At 34.0% G+C, this 22477-nt stretch overlaps 1 protein-coding gene across 1 annotated transcript in view; it reads left to right on the top strand.

Annotated features, from left to right (window-relative positions):
* Window positions 1-22477, top strand: part of LOC126492796 (dystrophin-like) — a gene marked incomplete at its 3' end in the record, with an annotated part of 366806 nt that overhangs the window by 163010 nt on the left and 181319 nt on the right. The window contains exon 2 of the mRNA XM_050129372.1: window positions 12673-12734. Within this exon, the coding sequence (XP_049985329.1) occupies window positions 12673-12734 (62 nt within the window). The remainder of the gene's footprint in view (window positions 1-12672; window positions 12735-22477) is intronic.

Genomic DNA, 22477 nt, shown 5'->3' with positions numbered 1-22477 from the left:
CTACCATCCTAGTCCTCTGGCAGCTGAAACAGACAAATTACTGCAAGTTCCAGACTAGACTGCATAAAGAATATAGGATTAAATGGGACTACTTATGAAGACCCTGTCTCAAAAGAACCATGTGCTAGTCACATGACCAAAGAAACTCCATTGAATTAGGAAGTTTTTTCCACCTGTGTGCTTAGGTAGGCAGGGTCAGTGAGGAAAACTACTAAAGACTATGAGAAAGTAGTGCAATGTCCTGAGCTGCTCATAGGCTCATCTTGATAGATGTGTGTATTAATATATATGGTTAATAGTAGAAACCTGTATTTATACTTCCTTCATACTTAATGCTTCTTTCACACTACACTTCATGCTTTACATAGAATAACTCTGTTGAAATAAGGAAGCGGCGGGGCTGCGTCCCCAACACCCCAGCCGCTTGGCTAGCTCACGCCCGAAATAACAACACACAAACTGTATTCATTTAAGAACTGCTTGGCCCTTGAACTCTATTCCTTACAGGCTAATTCTCGCACCTGGACTAGCCCATTTCTAATGATGTGTGTAAGCACCCCAAGGTGCGCTTACCTGTAAGATTTTAGCCTCCGTCCATGATGTCTCTGCTCCAGAGCGCAGAGTTGTCTGGTCTCTCTGGGAGCAGAGCAGAGTCTGACCTCACTTCCTCTTCCGCCCAGAATTCTATTCTGTTTACTCCTCCCATCTATGTTCCAAGCCATGAGGCCAAGCAGCTGGTTTATTATAACTTAACCAATGAGATCAACAGATTGATATATGACACTCCCACATCACTTCCCTAAAAAGAAGGCTTTAACTTAACATCCAAAGCTCTAGAAATGGGTTAGAACAATATGTAAGAGCTAACCAATAAGAAGCTGGAACTAGCCGGGCCAGGCACTGTTTGAAAGAATACAGTTTCCGTGTAATTATTTCGGGGCATAAGCTAGCCATGCGGGCGGCCGGGTGCCTGGGACGCAGCCCTGCCGCTCCAATTTCAACATAACTCACCAAAACAAAACTAAAAGAAGATAATTACTATGGTTATTCAGAAATTTGGTGTTGACAAAGAGATTTGTCTCAGGCTGCATTTCTAGTACACAATTGAAGTCTAGTACTTATGTGGGTTTAATTTGGATTATTTCCAACCTGTTAAAATACCAGGGCAGATGGTGTGATCATTGTCAGCCTGGAAAGCCGGTAATCCCAGCATCAGGACTTTAGAGTTAGATCCTCTTTAATAAATAAATAAATAAATAAATAAATAAGAAAATTTAATTAAATTAATGGTGTTTTAATTGGTCTTTGGAGACATAGTCGCCAGAAGCATAAATGAGGAAAATGAGTCAAGGAAGAGAAAACAGATTATTAAAAAGTTTTTCTCTGTGTAGTTCTGGGTTCAGTATCCTACCAACACCTGCGGGGGGGGGTTGTATTTGGAGACTCCTGTTATGTTTCCCTTCCCTTCCCTTCCCTTCCCTTCCCTTCCCTTCCCTTCCCTTCCCTTCCCTTCCCTTCCCTTCCCTTCCCTTCCCATCTCTTCCCATCTATTTATTTTACATGCTCTTTGCAACCTACCCCCTATCTTCTCCTCCCAGTCCTCCTCCCCCATCTCCCCCAACCCCACAGTACTCTCCTCTTTTTAATTGACTGTTTTTCATACAACAAGTAAATTTCTATCGTTTCTGGATTGTCATTAAAGACTATGCTATTAAGCTTTCCTAATAGTAGAAAAAGTCCAGTACAAAGAAACAAAGGTGTGAATGCTGGTGATGAGGAAACGCCATTATCCACAGGATTTGTTCACTACGTTTCTATGTTAATACAGGGAGAGGAACCACAGAGCTTTATATATAATTATTTCTTGATTCTTGCTTCATAGTGGTAGTTGAGTAAAGGTATCTTTTGTGGTTTTTGTTTTGTTTTGTATTATTTTATTAAGACACAGTGTTACTCTGTGACCAAGCCTGTCCTTCTCTGACTTCAAAGATGTCATAATCTTCCTGCCTCTGCCTCTCAGGTGTTGAGATTAGAGGTGTGTACTACTGCATGCGGCATATCATACAGTTTAGTTTGTGTGTGTGTGAGTGTGTGTGTGCATCCTTCTTTAATAAAGCCAAAAATGACCCCTGAACTAAATGACTAGTTATCTGGTTCTAAAACATCTCCTTAACATGTCATTAGTAAATGGATGTTACATACAAGTGACTGGTTATTTTCCTTATTTATGAGAAATGAATTTTTAGTCCATTAAAAATATATACCATAGAAATAATGCACTTCATTTTTTCACTATAAAAATTAAATATTTTAAGAGTACACATGTCTAGGGCAACATGTAGAAACAGTTATTGAATTAACACCTCTGTCACAGTCTTCAAGTGTTTAATTACACCTCCAAATTTCATTGGAAATATTGGTCTTATTTTGATGTATTCTTTTATTATTATTATTTTAACAAAATAAATGGCATTACACATGACATGCTACCGGATTGCAGCCTATATTACAAGTCTTTTTTTAATCAATTGTGACCAAATTTTACCCCTAATATATATTCATGTCCAAACAATATATTTTAAATCACTTATTTAAACCCAGCAATGCCACTCTTGGAATATACCCAAGAGATGCCCGATCATATGACAAGGGCATTTGTTCAACTATGTTCATAGCAGCATTATTTGTAATAGCCAGAACCTGGAAACAACCTAGATGTCCTTCAATGGAAGAATGGATGAAGAAAGTGTGGAATATATACACATTAGATTACTATTCAGCGGTAAAAAAACAATGACTTCTCGAATTTTGCATGCAAATGAATGGAAATAGAAAACTCTATCCTGAGTGAGGTAACCCAGACCCAAAAAGATGAACATGGGATGTACTCACTCATAATTGGTTTCTAGATATAAATAAAGGTCAGTGAGTCTATAATTTGTTTTCCTATAGAAGCTAAATAAGAAGGTGATCCCAAAGAAAAACATATAGCTATCCTCCTGGTTATGGGAAGTAGACAAGATTGTCGGGCAAAAATTTGGATCTTGGGGGTGGGGTGGGTGGGGGGTAAGGGGAGATGGGGAGAGAAATGTGAGAAGGGGAGGTTGGGGTAACTTGGGGAAACAGGATGATTGGGATAAAGGAAGGTTGGATAGGGGAGCAGGGAAGCACATATCTTCTTTTATTTTACAGTTCTTCATTTATGTCCTGTCTCTCTACTATTAATTAATCTTCAGAACAAAGCTGATCTCTTAGTTCATCAAAGAAGGTGGAGGGGGAACAGTAATCAGAGCACGTTACATGAAAAAAATTCTATTGTCAGTAAAAAAAAAAGCTAGGAAGTAGTTTTTGCTGAAATAGATTAAAATTGTGATTTATTACATTATCCACAGAGTGAAAATAGTTGAAAGTGTGAAGAGTTGAAAGCGGAGGCAGAAACAGATCCTATGGGCAGCTCATTATCATACCTAAGTGAAAATTTTATTTCTCAACTGAACAGCAACACTTCTTCATGGTAGATAGAGAAGGTTTGACCCTTCATGTTACCTAAAAAGTTTCTGAATATCAACCTGCCTTCCATGTCATCAGAGAGAAGCCACCATGAGGCCAAGAACTTCAGTTATAGCCACTTGTGCTTCTACTGATAAAGTTGTGATCATCTGAGATGTGTACAGCTTTTATGACCAACTTTTATGTTTATCTCCTGTGGAAAATGCTGGGATAAGGGTGTTAAATACCATAAGTTCTCCAATCAGTGGATTCTTTAAATTTTTCATACATCCCAAAGCTTCCCCTCCTTACATTCCCCATAATCTCTCCCTCCATAGATTCATCATACCACCTTAACTTCTAGGCCTCTCAGGAAACATATATAAAACACAGCACAACAAGACCAGGTGAGAAAATCCAACAGGAGGAAAGGCATCCCAAGAGCAGGCAAAAGAATCAGTGACACCCACCACTCCCACTATAGGAGTCTCCCTAAAACACCAAGCCAACAACCATATGTATGCAGAATCCCTATCTCAGACCTTTGAAGGCTCCATAACTTCTGCTTCATTTTCTGTAAGCCACTGTAAGCTCTGTTTAATGATTCCATGAGGGTATACTCTCAAAGTGTCCTTGACTGCTCTGGTTCTCACAATTTCTCCTCCCCTCTTCCATGGGGTTCTACAACTTTCAGTGAAGGGATAAGAAAAAAAAAATCTCCAACCTGGGTTCTGTCTGTGCCTAATGATTGGCTGTGGGTCTTTGTTTTTGCTTCCAACAGTTTCCAGAGGAAGCCTCTCTGGTGATAACTGGACTAAGCACCCATCTTAGAATAGCAGAATATCATTAGGAATCATTTTTATCATTTTTTGTTTGCTTGTGCTTTGCTGTTTTTTGCTTTTTTTTATTTTTTCGGTTAGTCATATTTGCTTTCTACCCTAGGACTATGGCCTACCATTCTTCTGGTTCTGATCATCAAGGCATGGGCCTTCTCTCCATGGTATTGACCTCAAATTAGACTACTCACTGGTTGGTCACTCCCACAAGTACTGCACCATCATTGCCCCAGCATACCTTTTGGGCAGGACAGATTATAGGTCAAAGGTTTTGTGACTGGGTTGGTGTCTTTGTCCCACCACTGGGAGTCTTGTCTGGTTAGAGAAGATGGATGGTTTAGGTTCCGTATCATCTGTTATTAATAGTCTTCACTAGGGTCACCCTCTTAGATTCCATGGAATTTCTGCTTCACTAGGTTTTGGCACAGCCTGCCAAATTCCCCCCAATTCCAGTTGTCATTCCCTGAAGACTTTCCCTTACTCCCCTCCATCTAATCACTACATGCCCCCAGTCCACCCACAAAATGTATTCTATTTCCCATTCCCAGGAAATTCTATGAATCTCACCTAGAGCTAGCCTTGTTACATAGTTTCCCAGGGTCTGTGGATTGTATGATGGTTATCATTTTCTTGACAACTAGTATCCACTTATAAGTGAGTATACACATGTTTCTCTTCCTGGGTCTGTGTTACCTCTCTCATGAATTTTTTTTTCTAGTTGTATCCATTTGCCAGCAAAATTTATGATGTAATTTTTTAACAGATGATTAATTTTCCATGGTGTAAATGCACCACATTCTCTTAATCCATTATTCAGTTGAAAGACATATCAGTTGTTTCTAGTGTCTGCCTATTATAAATAAAGCTACAATGAAAATGGTTTAACAAGTGCCCTTGTGGTAATGCTGAGTGTCCTTTGGGTATATGCCCAAGATTAGTAGAGCTGAGTCTTGAAGTAAGTTCTTCTGAGGAAATACTATATTGATTTCCATAGTGACTTCACAAGTTTCTACTCCCTCCATCAATTAGGGAGTGATCCCTTGATCCATATCCTCAGCAGCACGAGTTGTCTGTCACTTATTTTACTGATCTTAGCCGTTCTGACAAGTGCAAAATGAAATCTCAAAGTAGTTTTGATTTACATTTGTCTGATGGCTAAGTATGTTGAACATTTAGGTGGGTTTTTTTTTTCCCATTTGAGATTCTTCTATTGAGAATATTCTGTTTACATATATGTCTATTTTAAAATTGGATTGTTTGTTGGTTGATATCTGGCTCGACAAGTTCTTCATATATTTTGAATATTAATCCATTAGTTACTTTGCAAATATAATGTTTTGTTACACTCAATGTTATGTAGCAATATTGCAGCATCTGAGAAACTCATTAATCAGTTGATTCTCAAAAATATTGTTTAGTAAATTATGAACCACATTAAAATAATTATTTCTAAATTTATTAATGAAATACAATGAATGTGAATGGAGTCTAACAAAAAGAAACTGGACTTTTCAAGTTAATTTTTCTTAATATGACAGAACCCTATATAATTTAAAAATCAGAGTACTTATCAGTAGAACTACATCTACACATGTATACATTTCTATGTTCCATTCTGTCAGTAAGCAGGAAGGAAAAGTGAATAGAATGATTATCTTTCTCATAGGGATTGTCCATCACAAATAGGAGTAAGTGCATATATTTTTATATGCTTTAATGAAACACTATATACAATTTTCTATTTTTATTGTATAACTTATATAATTTTAAGACATTAAAACTACATTAATTTATTATCAAGCAGACCTGAAGGTCAGAAATCCAAACTGAATCCATGTGAGCAGAGACCCAGGTGTCCTCTATACATATTCTGAGGGAGAACCCCTTCCTTTACTGTACTTTCTAGGTATTTCGCACATTCCTCAGGTCAGACTTCCTTCTTCATCCTCCAAACAGCAGAGAGCAGTCATGATCTTCCCATGATGCTATCTCTGGTTTGCTTAGTCAGGTCAAGTACTTTTCTGTTTAAGAGCCCTGGCGATTTTATTTCTTTCACTGGGTAATTCAGGATAGTCTTCTTATCAAGAGTTGACTGATTATCAAGTCAAATTCCATACATACCGCAAAGTCCCCATTTTTATGTAACATGATTTATCCAGAGATAACTGTGAGGGATCTGGAAGTGAATGACTTTGTGAGAGATGCACTATTCTTTTTACTACGAGTTAATAGAATTAATATCTGCAGAGGAGAAAAATAAGAAGTGAAAAGTAGATATGGATTTTATCATCTTAAACATCTTTATTTGGCATCAGATGTAAATTATTCTATGCAAAATATTAGAAATGTAGTTCTGGTCTGGACAGCTACTGTCTTGAAAATAAGAAAGGATATAATGTTTTATGAACAACTCTATTTGCGTAATGAGTGGTAAAAAATGCATTACATTGATTACAGAGTGAATGACAAATGAGGAACCTCTTTGACACTACATTTTTTTCTCTTCTTTGTGTGTGAGTTTAATTAGTTTAGGCCTCCTCATTATAAACTGACTACCAATGCCACTTTATGCCCTCGAAATCTAAAATTCCAAGATCAAAGGCTATTACTCAGGTTTAATGGAAAGTGTTTTTTATATCATTTTTCAGTCTAACCTCTTTGACTTGACATTGCCATTTTGTACCATTAATAACATGACAAATCTATTTTGTATATATGTCCTGAGTTTGTAGCCTTCCTTTATAATGAGTCCAAGTATTGCATAGCCTTATCTAATATTTATCATTATTTTTCATAGTTCTTATCTCTTTATCTTCCCCTCCTCCCTACTAGGAGTATAGAATAATCTGCAATATTAATAGCTTTTCCACTTGACTTCATATTCCTTTTTAAATAAAATAAAATCATGTCTCTTTGTCATTGTTCACTATGTGTGTTTCTGAATCATTACTTTTTAACATCCTCTCCTATGCCTAAGTTTTATAATGTGTTACATAAATGATAGACATTTTTGATTAATGTATTAAACAATAAACCTGTTGAATATACATATTTTCCAGCACTAACAAGATGACTACTGAAGGGGGTTATCAATAGGAGAAAGACAGGAAAGAGAGAAGACAATAGAGGACAAATATGTTACAGATATGAAAATATTACAAGGAAACTTACTAGTTTTTTACCATAAATTGAGCAATAGAAATAAACCAAATACATATAAAACGACTAACAAGGCACACGGACACTCACACACATTTCTTGTCACAAAGTTTTATCTCATTGCTTTAGCATTGGGCATAATCATGTTTGCAGAACTGTTTATTTTCTCTGTGACATTAGGTCCTGTTTTAGTCAGTGTTTTATTATTGTAAAAATCATCAGGGGATGTCCAGCTTTATGACTTTATCTGGTAGCAAACAAAAGGTCAGGTTATAGAAAGATCCTCCTCTATGATAGCATCTTGCAATTTAAGCCACTTAATTTCCCTGTTTATGAGTTTGAGTGAGTCAACATAAAATTTCATTGAATGAAGAGCATGACTTTTGATTTCTTACGGTTCTATTCTTTGTTTTCCAATCACCAAAATTTATTATTTTCTCCCTAATATTTTTCTTTTGTGTTTTCACACATTCAGCGAGACTCAAATTGATTTTCTCCTTGTCTACAATGCCTCCCCCAGTGCACGAGTAGCTGAATATCCTTTTCTCTGTACCCCCGTTAATTTCTCAGAATTATCAATTCTTGTTCTTGTAAATACTTCATTTATTTATTGCCAAAGATTGACTGTCATTTGTATTCTCAAAAACTAGTGAAGAATTATGTACATTCTGCATATGACTCTCATAGAATTTAATACACGAATCATTACACTAAGTTACAACAATGGGTCGATGATATAAAGAACAATGTCCTTATTTCAAAGGAAAACAGAGTGAGGACTCATAAATACAAGGCCAAAATTCTAGACTATCTTTTAGTAGAAATGGAAGGTAGGTCTCCTCACCTAATGCTCTTTCAGTGTGCCTCTTAGTAACACTTTCCTGCAGTAATTTTTCTTGTGAATCATGAATATTACATTGAATCTATCCCACATTTATATTCCTGAGGTTTTCAAGAATATAAAAGTTAATAACAGGTTAAAGGTTGATGCACTAATCTCAGGAGATACAAAATGCTAGATATATTGAATAAAAATGACTACTAGAAGTGTTTAATTGTGAGAAGATGTACATGTTTTATGTCATGGTAGGAAGATAATTTTATGTGAAATTTTCCCATAGAGAGGATAAAATAAAATATTGATCACTTTTAGCAATTTATGAAGTAGTAGTTCTTCACTCTCTGACATCCCCAGAGAACAGTACTCAAGTAAATTTTTTAAGAGAGATTTTCTTCTTTGCCTCTCAAATTAATATGCTCAGAAATATTTTTATGAGTGTGAGGAAGCTAGTTATAAAACTCTCAAAAGAAAAATGAGAAAAAAAATGTTATTTGAAATGACTGAGTAGAAATGTGCACAATTACTTTTCAATAACATATTTTACTTTATTGTCTTCATATTTGCTTTGTTCCTGATTTCACATTTTTATTATAGAAAATATGGCAATAATCTAATAATTTTAAAATTGTATATTATAAAAATTCAGGATGCTTTCCTGCAATTACAACATACATAGAAGTTTGGGTAGCTTAAATTGAGTATCTATCTTGTGATTGTTTTGAATTAGTGTGCATCTGTTCAATTTTTTTCTTTGATTATTTCAAACCATTCTTTACAATTTGCTAACAAATTATGTTAAAAAGGTATATCTAGTCAAAATGAAAACTATGTGTAGTCGGAGTGGCGGGCTGTGTTCCTGCTGGCCCCGGCTCCCGGCTGCCTGGTTAGCTTATGCCCCAAAATAACTACACAGAAACTCTATTCTATTAAACACTGCTTGGCCCATTAGCTCTAGGCTCTTGCTGGCTAATTCTCACATCTTGTTTAACCCATCTCTAATGATGTGTGTAGCACCATGAGGTGGTAGCTTACCAGAAAGGTTCTAACCTGTGTCCATCTTGGAGAGGAGAGCTATGGCGACTGCCTGACTTGGCTTCTTTCTCCCAGCATTCTGTTCTGTCTACTCTGCCTACCTATGTTCTTTACCTATCAGGCAAAGCAGTTTTCTTTATTAATTAACCAATAGACAGATGACCCTCCTCCATCAACTATGGACTTTGATTCAAATGATCATTGTCTAATTGATTTTTTATAATACCAGCTTTATTCATTCAGAGTTTATCTTCCAATGTAAAAGTATTAAATAACATGCAAATTGATTGAAATATTATTAAAAATTGTTATTGAGCAATAAGACACTAATAATCATTCATATTTTGTAGCTATAACAAAATGAATTATAATATTTATCACATTGAAAAAGCTACAATTCCAAAGTAAACCAATTTCAAGAAATTCATTGCAGATATATTTTTCTGCTACAAAAGATGATAATTGAAACAGGATATTTCCTGAAGATGTTTGTATGTTGAACCTCACACTTACTGCTATTTTTACAGTAGATACATAACATTTTGCTCATAATGTCAAGGTTTCTGTGCTGACTTCAGTGCTTTGTATATGGAGTTGGAAATTAATTGAAAATGAAATCACAATTATTTTTTCACCTAAAAGCCTTTGGCATAACTATCATCAAATGGCATATTTTAGAGATCATTTGTTATGTTTTAAAACATCTGAGTGTTCTTGTGTACTTTCAAGTACTCTTTTGGTACATTTTCTATTGCTATAACAAAATGTATGGGATTAGGCTAGTTATTCAGAAGGACATTTATTTTTACTCATGCTTCTAAAAGTTCATCAAGTTTCTAGATTTTTTAGCTTCTGGTGAAGGATCCATTGCAGAAATGCAAAGGCCTAACAGGTACTTTCAGAGATTGCACATAGAAGGAGTAACACTTTTTATCATTGATGGATTGCTGCTTCTTTGGGGCATCATCATTGCTCAACTAATCACCGTGTTTGTAATCAGTGCTATAAGATCTTAACAGCATAGTAGTCATACAACAAAGAGAAGATGTGTCTTTTATGTATAAAATATATTTAGTGAGCAACAAAATTTATGTTGGAACATAATACATTCATGTAGCTATAGTTGGAAATGGGTTATTTTGGGGGGTGCGTCCATCTTCTCACACGGAAGGGTTACAAAGGCCCACTGAGCTATTGAACCTTCTTCTATGGATATATCAGAGGTTCTCTCACTTCTAAATGTTACAGAAGAGGTAAAATAAAATGATTGTTTATGGAAACACTTCAGTAGTGTGGTTCCCCATAAATCGTGCAACGGACTCTTTAGTGGTACAGCTTATTACAATGCAGCTGGGACTCTTACTGAGGAAGCTACCATAAATTGTTTAGACAACTTCTTGGTGGTACAGCTAGCTAGCTACCTTTCAGTTTCTAATGTTCATGTAATTAACCCTCTAAAACTTACTGGCTCACCAATCTGGACTAGGACAAAATCGTTTCTTTGATCTTCTAGTGACATCTGTTTCTCTAGGGTGATAAGAAACATGAAAACTCACAATCGTAGCCAGTTCTTAATGACATATTCGGTTGTTAACCTAGTTCTGTGAGAGCAAGAACCCACACCCATTAGATGACATTGGGCAGTCTCTGTAACTTGCTTTAATTACCTCCCCCTTAAATCTCAGTTCCAAATATAGCCACAAGATGTATTAAGCTCCAACATGATATTTGTTCTGGACAAAATATATTCACTATATAGCATACTCATCTTCTCTCTGGTGTGTGGCATAGAATACTCATGGATTTGAATGAAAAAAAGAAATTGGAATTTCAAATAAGTTCATTTACTTTTAGGGAGGAATAGCCCTATATAACACTGAGAGATATTTGTCTAGACTTTCACACCAAGCCAGTTAAAATGTGGCATTTAAATATTCCCTTTCTTATTTTCTTGATTTTCAAGGAATGGTATGTAATTGGTGGTGATAGGAACTGTTAGGTTTGAAAATATCACTCTAATTTATTCAAATATGTCAACAAAAGAGAGGTATCCACATTGTTTATTTCTGATTTGTGTGTTATCATATGGATAATGCTGGAATTGACCATATGTATAGTAGACTATGGGAATAACATAATTAAGTAAGAATGTATTTTATGAAGGAAAATAAAATTTTCCCCTCAAGAGCTATCTGCTGCTATTTTACATATAAGTATAAAAGCTTTTCGTGCATTTGTATTTCAATTTAAAGATAGATATTATTTTAGTATATGAATGTATTTGTTATGAAAAAATCTTTGCAATATTCTAAATATTTTGAAGAAATGAATGGATGTTTACTATTGAAAATTTTATGAGAAGAAATGTGTACACTTTGAGGTATTTTCATAACAATTCTTTTGACCTATGACCTAAGTAAATAATATCTGAAATATTTAGTTCTTACATATTGTATAGATATACTGGTTATTGACTATTAACTAATACCAAACATTGAAGAAAATATTTTATTAATGACGATGGAATTTTTTTCTGTCAATATAACTCAATAGTCATTTCCAGCTTAGAAAAGCAAATAATTCTGTAATGATGGCTTTTATAAACCTGTTTCTTTATAATTTCTCAACCTAATCCCTTGATATAAATCTGTAGAAATTTTCCCTCTGAGTTTTCATTTATAAGCCAAGAAATGCCATTTGCTTTTACAATTTCTGACTTTAAACACAATGAAACATAAGAAATTTTAGCCTTGTAGTATTGGCCCTCCCTTAAGTCATTTATGTTTGTCAAATAATGTTTTCTGAGTTCTTAGTTTGTGTAGAAAATAAAATACAAAGGTAACTAAGCCATGCTCCTGGTAGTTAAAGAGCCTTTGTAATATGAAGTTTTTTTCTGTATTAGAGGATTTAGTGGTTGTGAATGAATAAATAATCCTTTATTCATATACGGGAAAGAAAGTACATGGAAAGGCCCAGCGTTATATTTGCTAAATAAATACTACCAAATAGTTTCCTTTAATTGCACTAGCATGACTAGAATATTAAAAAATGAATAATATCCCATTTATTCGATGAGACTGATTTAGTCAATGCTGTTATATTTGAAAGACTATGGACCTGACCACATCAATTAATTTTAGATATACTTTTCCATCAAATACCCAATACCAACATCACTTATTTCAACATCATTTATGAATGACATTAACACTAAATTTTAAATAAAATTAGTATGTTTACTTGAAAGCTATTTTGGTTGCAAAATATAACCTACAATTAGTTATAACTTTTAATTTTGTTTATTTTACAAAATAGATGAAAGAGAAGATGTTCAAAAGAAAACATTCACAAAATGGATAAATGCACAATTTTCTAAGGTAAGAATATTATGTTATATTTATTTGAAAATGAAATATTTGTTGAACATTTAAAATGTGTTCTGAAAGTAAATATCTCAACTGTTCATATTATTTTTTATGTTTCAAATTTTGACTGTTTAAATCTGCATATGTTACACTTTGTTTTGATTCAGTAAAATGCAGTAGAGCATATAATAAAAAATGTGATTTAATTTACAAATGATATCTGTTTGATTTTTATATCAGCAAGTAAACTCTGTCAATTTTCTTCTCTATTTCAAATATTAAAATGTATGAGGGACCTTACTTTTGATAAAACTTATATTTTGTCTTTTTATTTAGTTAATAAAAGCAAAATAGTTGAATTTTGGATTATTCCGTGTCTGTAACTAGAACACATTTTAAAATTATATAAAATAATAAATTATCATTTTTCTATAGCCATAAATATATACCCTAATTAATTTATGCCTCAATTTATATCATAATTCAGAGTGTAACCTCAGATAATTATACAAATAAACACCACGGAAGATTCTAACCATAAACCGAAGCATTTTAAGTGCAATTTAAAGGGGTCTATTTAAATGTCAAGAGTAGAAAACTTGAATTTAGATTTAATCATACTAGATTTGAGCAAATAAATCAAATGGTTTTATTTAGTTTTCTTACCTTTCATCATGTATATGTAAGTACATAAATCCCAGGGGTCTATTTAATACACCAAACTCAGAAAATGGGCATATAGAAGGAAATCTGTGATCTCTTTATGAAAATGTTTTAGGAGTGACAAAACTCTGATAATGGATACTTTACATTTTATTAGGAAGATATGGAAGACTCTTAAGTAGAAACTTTTAGTAGATCGCATTGCCACTGTTAATAAATATGACCTAACCTCTCCATGGACCTTTCTCCTCTTGTAAACATTTTAGTGATAGAACCGTTGTAATGTAATAGAAAATAAAAGACCAAAAATTCTTTTCTTGCTTTTACAAAATGCTTTCAAGTATCATTATGGTATTTAAAAGCAAAACATTGAAAACTACACTTGATCATGTAGGAAGAGAAGCATGTTCTTGAGTTTGCACTGATGCTTCTTAAAATGTTCTCACTAAATTAACAGTTAATCAAATTCCATTACAGAACTTTAGAAAAGAAATCTAAATTAGAATATGTGTTTTAAAAGACCAAGTTTTTTAACTAAGTGAAATGCAAATGCAATATTACACATGGAAGGCAGTGATGTAGAGGGTTATTTGAACTATGGGGGCCTGACTCAAGATGTGTCATAGGAGAAGAATTTTAATATTTGGCCTAGAAACTTTTCTTGTGATATTTTGGGGAAAAGGTGTCTGCTATTTGCCCTTCTCCAAAAAGTCTGCATGAGGCTAAAGTGAAGAGATTTGTATTAATTCCACTGGTAGAGGAAATCTCAAAACAAACTAGTATTGACTCTGGTGTGTGGTTAGTAGTGATCTATAATGGAAAGATGCAAGCTGAGCAAGGGAAAATACAAAATGTGCAATTTGAGGAGAAAACGAGCACCAGGAAGTAGAATAGAGCTAAGTCCCGTGTCCAAGGAGATACCATATTAAGAAATAGAATAAAGGTAGTAGTGATCTTAGGGCAAGAACCTACCCAGTTAAACTTCCAACTAGTGGGAAGGAATTAAGATAAGCTTATATCCAGATATGGTGGTGCACTCTTTCTATCCCAGCACTACAGAGGCAGAGGCAGGAGGATCTCTTAGTTCAAGGCCAGTCTGGTCTATTGATCCTGTTTTAGGATCAATAATCAGACACTTAAGGCAGCAAAGAAGCCATTGAAAACAGAAAGCTGATGAAGATGTAATTAAACAAGCGGTCCTTGCTCCATCCCCAAATGCAGCAGGACTTGACAGCTTCAGCCACATGGGTATGGCTTTAGAATCAAAGATACAAGAAAGGGGTTATGGAATCTTCCTCTGTGAGTAAGGAAAGCTGATGCAGCCAGAAATGTGTCAGGGTGAACCCTGAATGGAGGCCCAGAGTCTATTGCATGAAACTTTGAAACTGAAGCTTCGATTGCCTTAGAGAACCCAAGATGTTGGAGTTACCAGAGTCATGGGATACCTGCAGAGGAAAGCTGTTAACAGGGAGTATAAACAGCTAAAGACAAAGAAGTGTGTTGCACTCAACATAGCTGAAAGGAGTTGGAGATTTGAAGAGCACTTTGACATCAGATATGGGTATGCAGATTTTAGAGTTTGCTCAGTTGGGTTTTGGCCTCCTACTTTGATCCATCCAGTACTGCCTCAATGTGCTCCCTTCTCTATGTTCTGGAATTATATATATATATATATATATATACATATACATATACATATACATATACATATATGTATGTATACTGTCATCATATATTGGAAATATGTTATCTGTTCTTTTTTAATTTTGACTTCATGGAGGATTACAGTTAAGTGATTTCTTGAATCTCAGAAAAACTTTGAACTTTTGTCTTTTAAACATTGTAGAAACTGTGATAGACTATGGGGACTTTTGAAGTTGGACTAAATGTATGATATGGCTCCAAGCATATGCGGACCAGGAAGTATAATGTGGTAGTCTAAATAGATATGGCCCCCATAGTCTCATGTGTTTGAGTGCTTGATCCTAAATGCTGATAGAGAAATGGAAATATCATGTGAGTTATTTAAGAAAGCAGTTTTCTAACCTAGAGGAAAACTTTTAACAAATGGGTAAAATATGAATCTATTCAAGAATACATATTTTTCCTTGTAATCTCAGTGTTAAATATTAGTATCCTAAATGGCCAGATACTATTGGTCATTAGTACAGATAATTAGTTCTATGGTAAGCTTTCAAAAAATAGAAAAAATATAAATAAAAATTAGCTGATGAATAGTTTGAAAACAAAAAAAAATGAAAAATAACTGTTTCCTGTGTGTTAAATTAAATACAGTCCTGTAAATATACAATGATACAATGAATAGAGATGCAAAGTTTCATCACTAAGGCATGCAAGTACATTTACAGGATATTAGTAAATTTTAGAGTCATAACAAAGTATATCTTTGTTACTTTGTAAAGCCGCAGACAGGCTGTTTTAAAGAAATACATGTGGTCAAAGATATCCTGATCATTTTTGGTGTCACTAGAAGCCAGATATGTGTTTGCAGTACATCCCATGTATTTTTCACTTTTCAGTACAATTTTAAACTAAGTCCTATCTCTTTTTCTAAATAGCTCTTATATTAACCTTCGATTCCAAAAATTTCTACTAGAATGTCATTTATCGCATCCATTCTATATAGATAAGCAAACAATATTTATCTTAACAGAAACACAAAGCCATTTCAAGATAAGATTAATTCAAGGTAAATATTCTTCCCATGTAATTTGTAGATATGTTATAGTCCCAAAGAAATGTCTGGTGTTTACCCATGACAAATATAATTTATATTATAAAAAATGTGTTCATTTACCTAGGCTTATAAAAAGAAAGCACAGATTTAATGTCATCACCAAATGCAATTTTTCACAATATATGCTTTTATGTATGTGAGGACAAAAATATGGGAATAAAAAATGTTTATTACTAGGTCAATTGTAAAATATAATGGTTATCTCCCAATGAGTTATATAATAATTTTGGTTTTTCACTGTGTATAATGGCTGTCATGATATGTATGTTTTAGTTACATCTTTCTGTTTGGTTTTTCCAAGTTTAATATGCACCTTTACTTTTCACTAACACAAGCTGGGTGTATATAATTATTTTTGTCTATGAATATTTAACAGCCTGTGGAACGATAGCACATTTATATCATAATTGCTGACATGGATGTCTACACTAAAAAGATAGGATTCATCTTACCAGGGTAACAATATGGTGAAGTAGCATTCACTGACTTAACACATTTCCCATGGAGATGCTTCATGATTTACGTTTTAGCCAGTATGGAGGGCATGACACATTAAAAATAACATGAAGATTGTGACTATTGGCATGGTTAAGAAGGTTCAGTAGATAAAGGAGCTGTTGTCTAAGGGCAGGAGCTTAAGCCAATGCAATCAATCCTCAGATCCCAAGTGAAGGTAGGTCAGAACTGACTTCACAAATTGACATCCACATTTTTGTGTATCATATATTCCCTCAAAAAACACACTTAATTACTTAAATTTATATTGTCAATCTACAATGGGGTTTTCACATGATGTGCTGAGGCAAAACTTTATGTGCAACTGATATTCAAGAGAAATACATACAATTTAAACTTCATTAATATTATATTCTTTATAACTTCACATCTATTAAAATTAAACATACATTAAAAGAACATTGTAAATAATAAAACAGAAATGGTGCCACTTTCTTATTGCTGGAACAGTTTTCTGAATTGAAAGAATTATATTTATGTGATTTATGTACTGACCTCGCCCATGTATTTACTTTTGTTTCCAATGCTATCCTCTTGCCTTCGTGAAAACATGACATTTAAATTGTAATCATTATCCTCATAATTTTGTCATGCTAATAAAATAAGCATAAATTTTAGTTCTGCATTATATTGTGTAGTGAATTCTACTTATTTCTTTACTACAGCAGTTAATATCTCTTCCGATTTTAGTCCCACCCCAAATTGCAAAAGCACTTTGCATTGTTCTCCTTGCTTCCATTTCTAACAGAGCTCAAAACAGTATAAATACTGTCCTCTTATTTATTCTTCTCAAAGGAAATATGCATAAGGTCAAACGATCGTGTCTACACGTCTGATCCACATGCAACATTTTGCTTAGGAACAAAAGGTTTTATAGTGGTTGAAAACTGTGTCCTTGGTGTCTGTTGTAGACAGACATTTTGCAGGGATGTTTTAACACATGCTGTGTCAGAACAGGGTGCTGAAGTTCACACTGGAGGTTCCACACTCTGTCTTTGAGGAAGGTCACCAAATCACTCTTTTGTCTGGCTGACCTGACAGCCATACTTTCCTTGTATACACTGGGAAAATTTATAACACTTCCATAGGCAGGTGCTCCTGATCCCTGAGATGACATTCAAAATATTTCTTGGGCTTTGGAGACTTTCATTTCAAATTTTTAGATGTGAAATTCTCAACCAGTAGGATCTATAGAAACATTCCAGAATGGTAAAAAAAAAAAAAATGAGAACTTTGAAATACTTTTGATCCCAAACGTTTTGATGAAAGAGACTGAAACTCTCTGAACCTAGATTTTCATAGCTAGCAGTTTTAATTGAGAGTTGCTTAGATATCTTATCATCTCTTTTACGGGGTTTTATATATTTTCTTGTCATAAAATAGGTAAAATTGAATAGTTATTTATGTTTTATTATTTTGCTATCCTCTGTGTACCAATCCATGCCCTATGTATTTATTATATGTCGCCCAAACACTATGTTTGAATGAGTTCAAAATTTATGATCAGTAAATCTTTATATAAGTGCTATACAAAATATTTCTTAGGTCCAAAGTGGGGCCCCAAAACAGTAGTGCTGCTGATAATACCGTAAATGATGACCTGAGTGTAATCCAGGAAGGACTATGATTGGGTAAACAGAAGCCTAAACTCAGCGTTCCTTAGAGTTTCTCAAGGCTGGTTTCTGTTTACCAGGAAAACCACTACCCCCCTTATCTGCTCCCATTACTCAGCTATGTGGGGCAGGGGCATCTAGTTCCTGATTAATCCTAACAGACTGTTTCAGCTCAATGATCCCCATCTTGCTGATAGTCATATAAAATCCACTCACTTTCCCACCAAGCTGCAGCGCTCTATTCTTGTAGGCAGACCAACAGTTTGATTTCTTCCAGTAAACCCTTTTGTTCCAACCACAGAGTGGTCCAGTTCAGTGGTTTCACTGCACCCTCATTTACAATACCTAAGTTACTAGAATTACTAGGGCAGAGTTGTTGTGTCTTGCAATGATGACCTAAGTTATAAACTAGCTTTTCTGCCCAGCTTCCTGTTTCTTCCTATTCTTCATTATTGAGAAAAATCAGATCTTAAGAGAAGATGAAGTATACTAAAATGTGTACCAGGCTTTGGCAATACTTGAATATGGTCCAGTGTTTTAGGGTGAATAGTATTGGTACAGGAAGCAGAAATTCTGAGAATTCAGAACACTTTATTTCTGTATAGCTCCATATAAATGATACTGAGAGTTATATTTTTGTGGTGAACTTTTCCAGTGACCTAATGAGATGAATACTAAAGAAAAGAAAAGTGAACAATTAGGTGGCTTGTTGAATGTTGGTGGCTAGGAAGATCAAACCAGGAGCTAGAGTCCTGAAATCCATGATACTTCCACATCTTCTGTTTTTCTGATATCTTCTCTATTAATGAAGCATTGCACTCTTCTTAATGCATTGTAAAAATAACAAGATCAATGAAAACTGAGAACATGGTTAGAAGACATTGAAAACATTTAAAAGAAGATATTGAATGCTTATAACTGCTACTTTGATCCACTTTTCATTATTTAACTATACCAAGACACAAATATTCTTCATTAGGCTTTTCTCTCGAGTACATGTGTTTGAATTTCAATATATTCAAATTAATATCAGTAGAGTGATATCATTTTTACATGCTAGTTTTTGGTGAGAGAAGTAATGTAGTTTTCAGTTAAATAACTCAAACCAAATATTTTAATGTGAATATTGCATCTGATTTCTAATACTCACCAACAAGTTATTGTATGTGAGATTATTTTATTAATTAATATGAGTTTTATGAGAAATTCAAAATTGGGCTTTTATGTGTGTAGACTCCACAACTACAGTACTTAATGTTATGAACACTTGTAGAATGTGTCCAGATTTTGAATCTAGATATTGTATTAATGATTCAGTTCACTGAGAACCATTCCCTTTAGTATGTTCCTAAGTCTCATTTTTTTGCAATGCAGATAACAAACCAGGAAGTTAATTCAGTTAATTAAATAAAATAGGATTTTATAGGTCTCACTGTTTTCACTGAAAGGCTAATCTTTCTTAGAAATATTTTGTTATCATTTAACTGACTTTTACTGTGATCTCAATACTTTAGTTTATTGTAAAAGGTGCATAAATTTTACTTTCTGTGTTATATGTCCTGAAGTATCTTAATAGAGATTTGAAATTGCCAGTTGCTATTCCTGTATAGTATGTAGTGGTATCAGTGGTAAGCCCATTTAACTTGAGAATGTAATTATTGACCAATTAGCAATATTCTTGCCAACAAAGTGGAAAAAAGAACGTACCACTTACAGCTGATGGGTAAATGTATTATTTATTGTATTTATTCTTCCTTGGGGCCATATATAGCTTTCTAATTGAGAAATACAAAATTGGACATGGTGAAGATTCCTCAGTGGGTTAAAACGTTTGGTGCCAGGCTTGATGACCTGAATTGAATCACCATATCCCCCACAGTAAAAGAAGATAACTATTGCAAGTTGTCTCTTTCCTCCTACATTATGTGCCTGTGGAATGTGTGTATTGAAACACATGCACATATAAATAAACATATACATACACAATAAATAAACATTTAAATTATAAAAAAATAAGACAAGTTCACTTTTGTAATTTATTTTCAGTTTGTATAGGATAGTTGGCACTTATGTCTCCAGAAGTATATAGTTGCTAAAATAATCTTTTAATTGAGTACCATCTATGTGTGCCTGGCCTAGTATCTTCTACTGATAAAGGTATAATAATATAAGATGGGCTTCCTTTAAGAGTTGCCATTAAGCAAGAGATGATTCTAGTAAATAATTAATAATTAATTGATAATAACTAATAATAACTTAAGAAATGGTTAAAAGGAGTAGTTTACTTTTAATATAGTAGAAGTACTATGGGTGTACACAGGAATTGCTTAGAGAGGTGGATGACTTTGGAAATTAAAGTTATACTTGACATTGTGCGTGCAGAAGCAAAAGGAAAAGAAATGAAGGCAGATGGAAGTGTATGTAGAAAGGTTTAATGATTAAAAATTTTCAGGTTAGTAGTGATGATAAAAGTTTATATTACCAACCATTTTATATTATTCTGGGTGAAAAAAAATCACAGAAGTTTTAAAGCACTAAGGCATGATGGATTATTGAGGCATTTTTTGTTTGTTTGTTTGTTTTGTTTTTTTTGATACAGGGTTTCATTGTAGCTTTGGAGCCTATCCTGAAACTAGCTCTTATAGTCCAGTCTGGCCTTGAACTCACAGAGTTCTGCCTGTCTCTGCTTCCTGAATGCTTGGATTAAAGGCCTGTGCCACCACCACCCTGCTCAGCACTAAATGAAAATTTTAGTTGGAAGCCTTCAGTTTCTATGTAAGAAATATGTGCATGCATGTACAATAAAAGGGCAAGTGGGTTATATATGCTATGTAGATATATTTGATATAATACACACTTCAGAATAATGCAACATATGAGTCATTCCAAGAGTATTTTACAGGATGGATTTCTAGAATTCACAGATAGGATTTCCAATTCCAGTATGGTAGCAAGTCTAGGCATTTGCATTTCTAGCAAATTTCTAGGTGATTCTGATAAAGCATGTCCAAGGACCATGCTTTGAAAACCATAGTCATTAAATCTGAGTTATTTAATCAGCTCTACAGAAGATGTTTAAAGAAATGCCACTGAGAAACTAGTGAGTCCTCAGAGGAAAGGGCCTGTCCTCATGTTTCTTGTTGGCTAAAAAGTCCTACATTTGTTTTAGTTTCAGGTCTCTTTTGTTGCTTCCTTTCTATGAGTACATAAAAGATGAGTAGAAAAATTAAAATACTTATGTACAAAGTTTGAAAAAGAGTTCAACTTATTATCAATATTGATTTAATTTTCACTTATTCTGTCGCTAAACTTATTTAATCTATAACAATATGATTCTTGTCAACATATTTTACTTAGTTGCAGCAGTATCATCTCATTCAGGGACACTCCGTGGTCCTTCCAGTGTACTCTGCTTATTGAGCAGTTTATTATTGTTTTTATTTTTACCTTGTGAAGATTTCCTTGACTTCCTAGATGTTCTATAAAATTATGATTAATCTTGTCAGAACCACAACCCACAGTTATAAATTCACTCATAGAAATGTTTCACAAAGCAGGGAGAAGCCAGGTTTGTGAAGGTTTTGGTAGCCAAATGTGGTTTGAAGAATGGCTTTGCTTATTCTTATCCTAATTTAAACTAAATTTCACTACCCAAATTCTGTGTGTAGGGAAAAATGACAAAACTGTGACTAATTGATGAAAGGAGACTAGTAGATTCCTTAATTTGAAATGCTAGTGAATACATTCCAAGGCTTATTTTTAGCTAGCTGTAATGAGAATGAGTGAGAATTGTTTTCTTTCCAAAAGAAAAGCAGTTATTTCAATCTATATGATTCATCAAGTGTAAGTTTTCTATGAGCTGTTCCTTTTATCAAAGTCACTCATACCTTCTATGTCATAAAGTGAGTATTTTAAATATGTATGACACTATTATCTTTCTTAAATAACCATTTATATTTATTCAAAATGTTTTGGTAGGTAAAGTGGCATATACTTTCAGTTCCAACCTTTGGGAGGCAGAGACAGGTGTACCTTTGAGTTTGAGGCCAATCTGGTCTACATAGCAATTTCCAGGTCAGTCAGAGCTAGGTGATGAGACTCTAGGTTAAAAAAAAAAAAGAAAGAAAAGCAACAGAGAAGAAGGAAGCATATTTTAACACAAATATGTATAAATTCTATGATATCATATCATCTGCTGTGTAATT

The sequence above is a fragment of the Alexandromys fortis genome, unplaced genomic scaffold, assembly GCF_014885135.2.
Source record: "Alexandromys fortis isolate MF-2015 unplaced genomic scaffold, M_Fortis_MF-2015_v1.1 scaffold_315, whole genome shotgun sequence".
Taxonomy (NCBI): domain Eukaryota; kingdom Metazoa; phylum Chordata; class Mammalia; order Rodentia; family Cricetidae; genus Alexandromys; species Alexandromys fortis.
The sequence above is the reverse complement of the archived record's forward strand: the minus strand, read 5'-3'. Positions and strand labels throughout refer to the sequence as shown.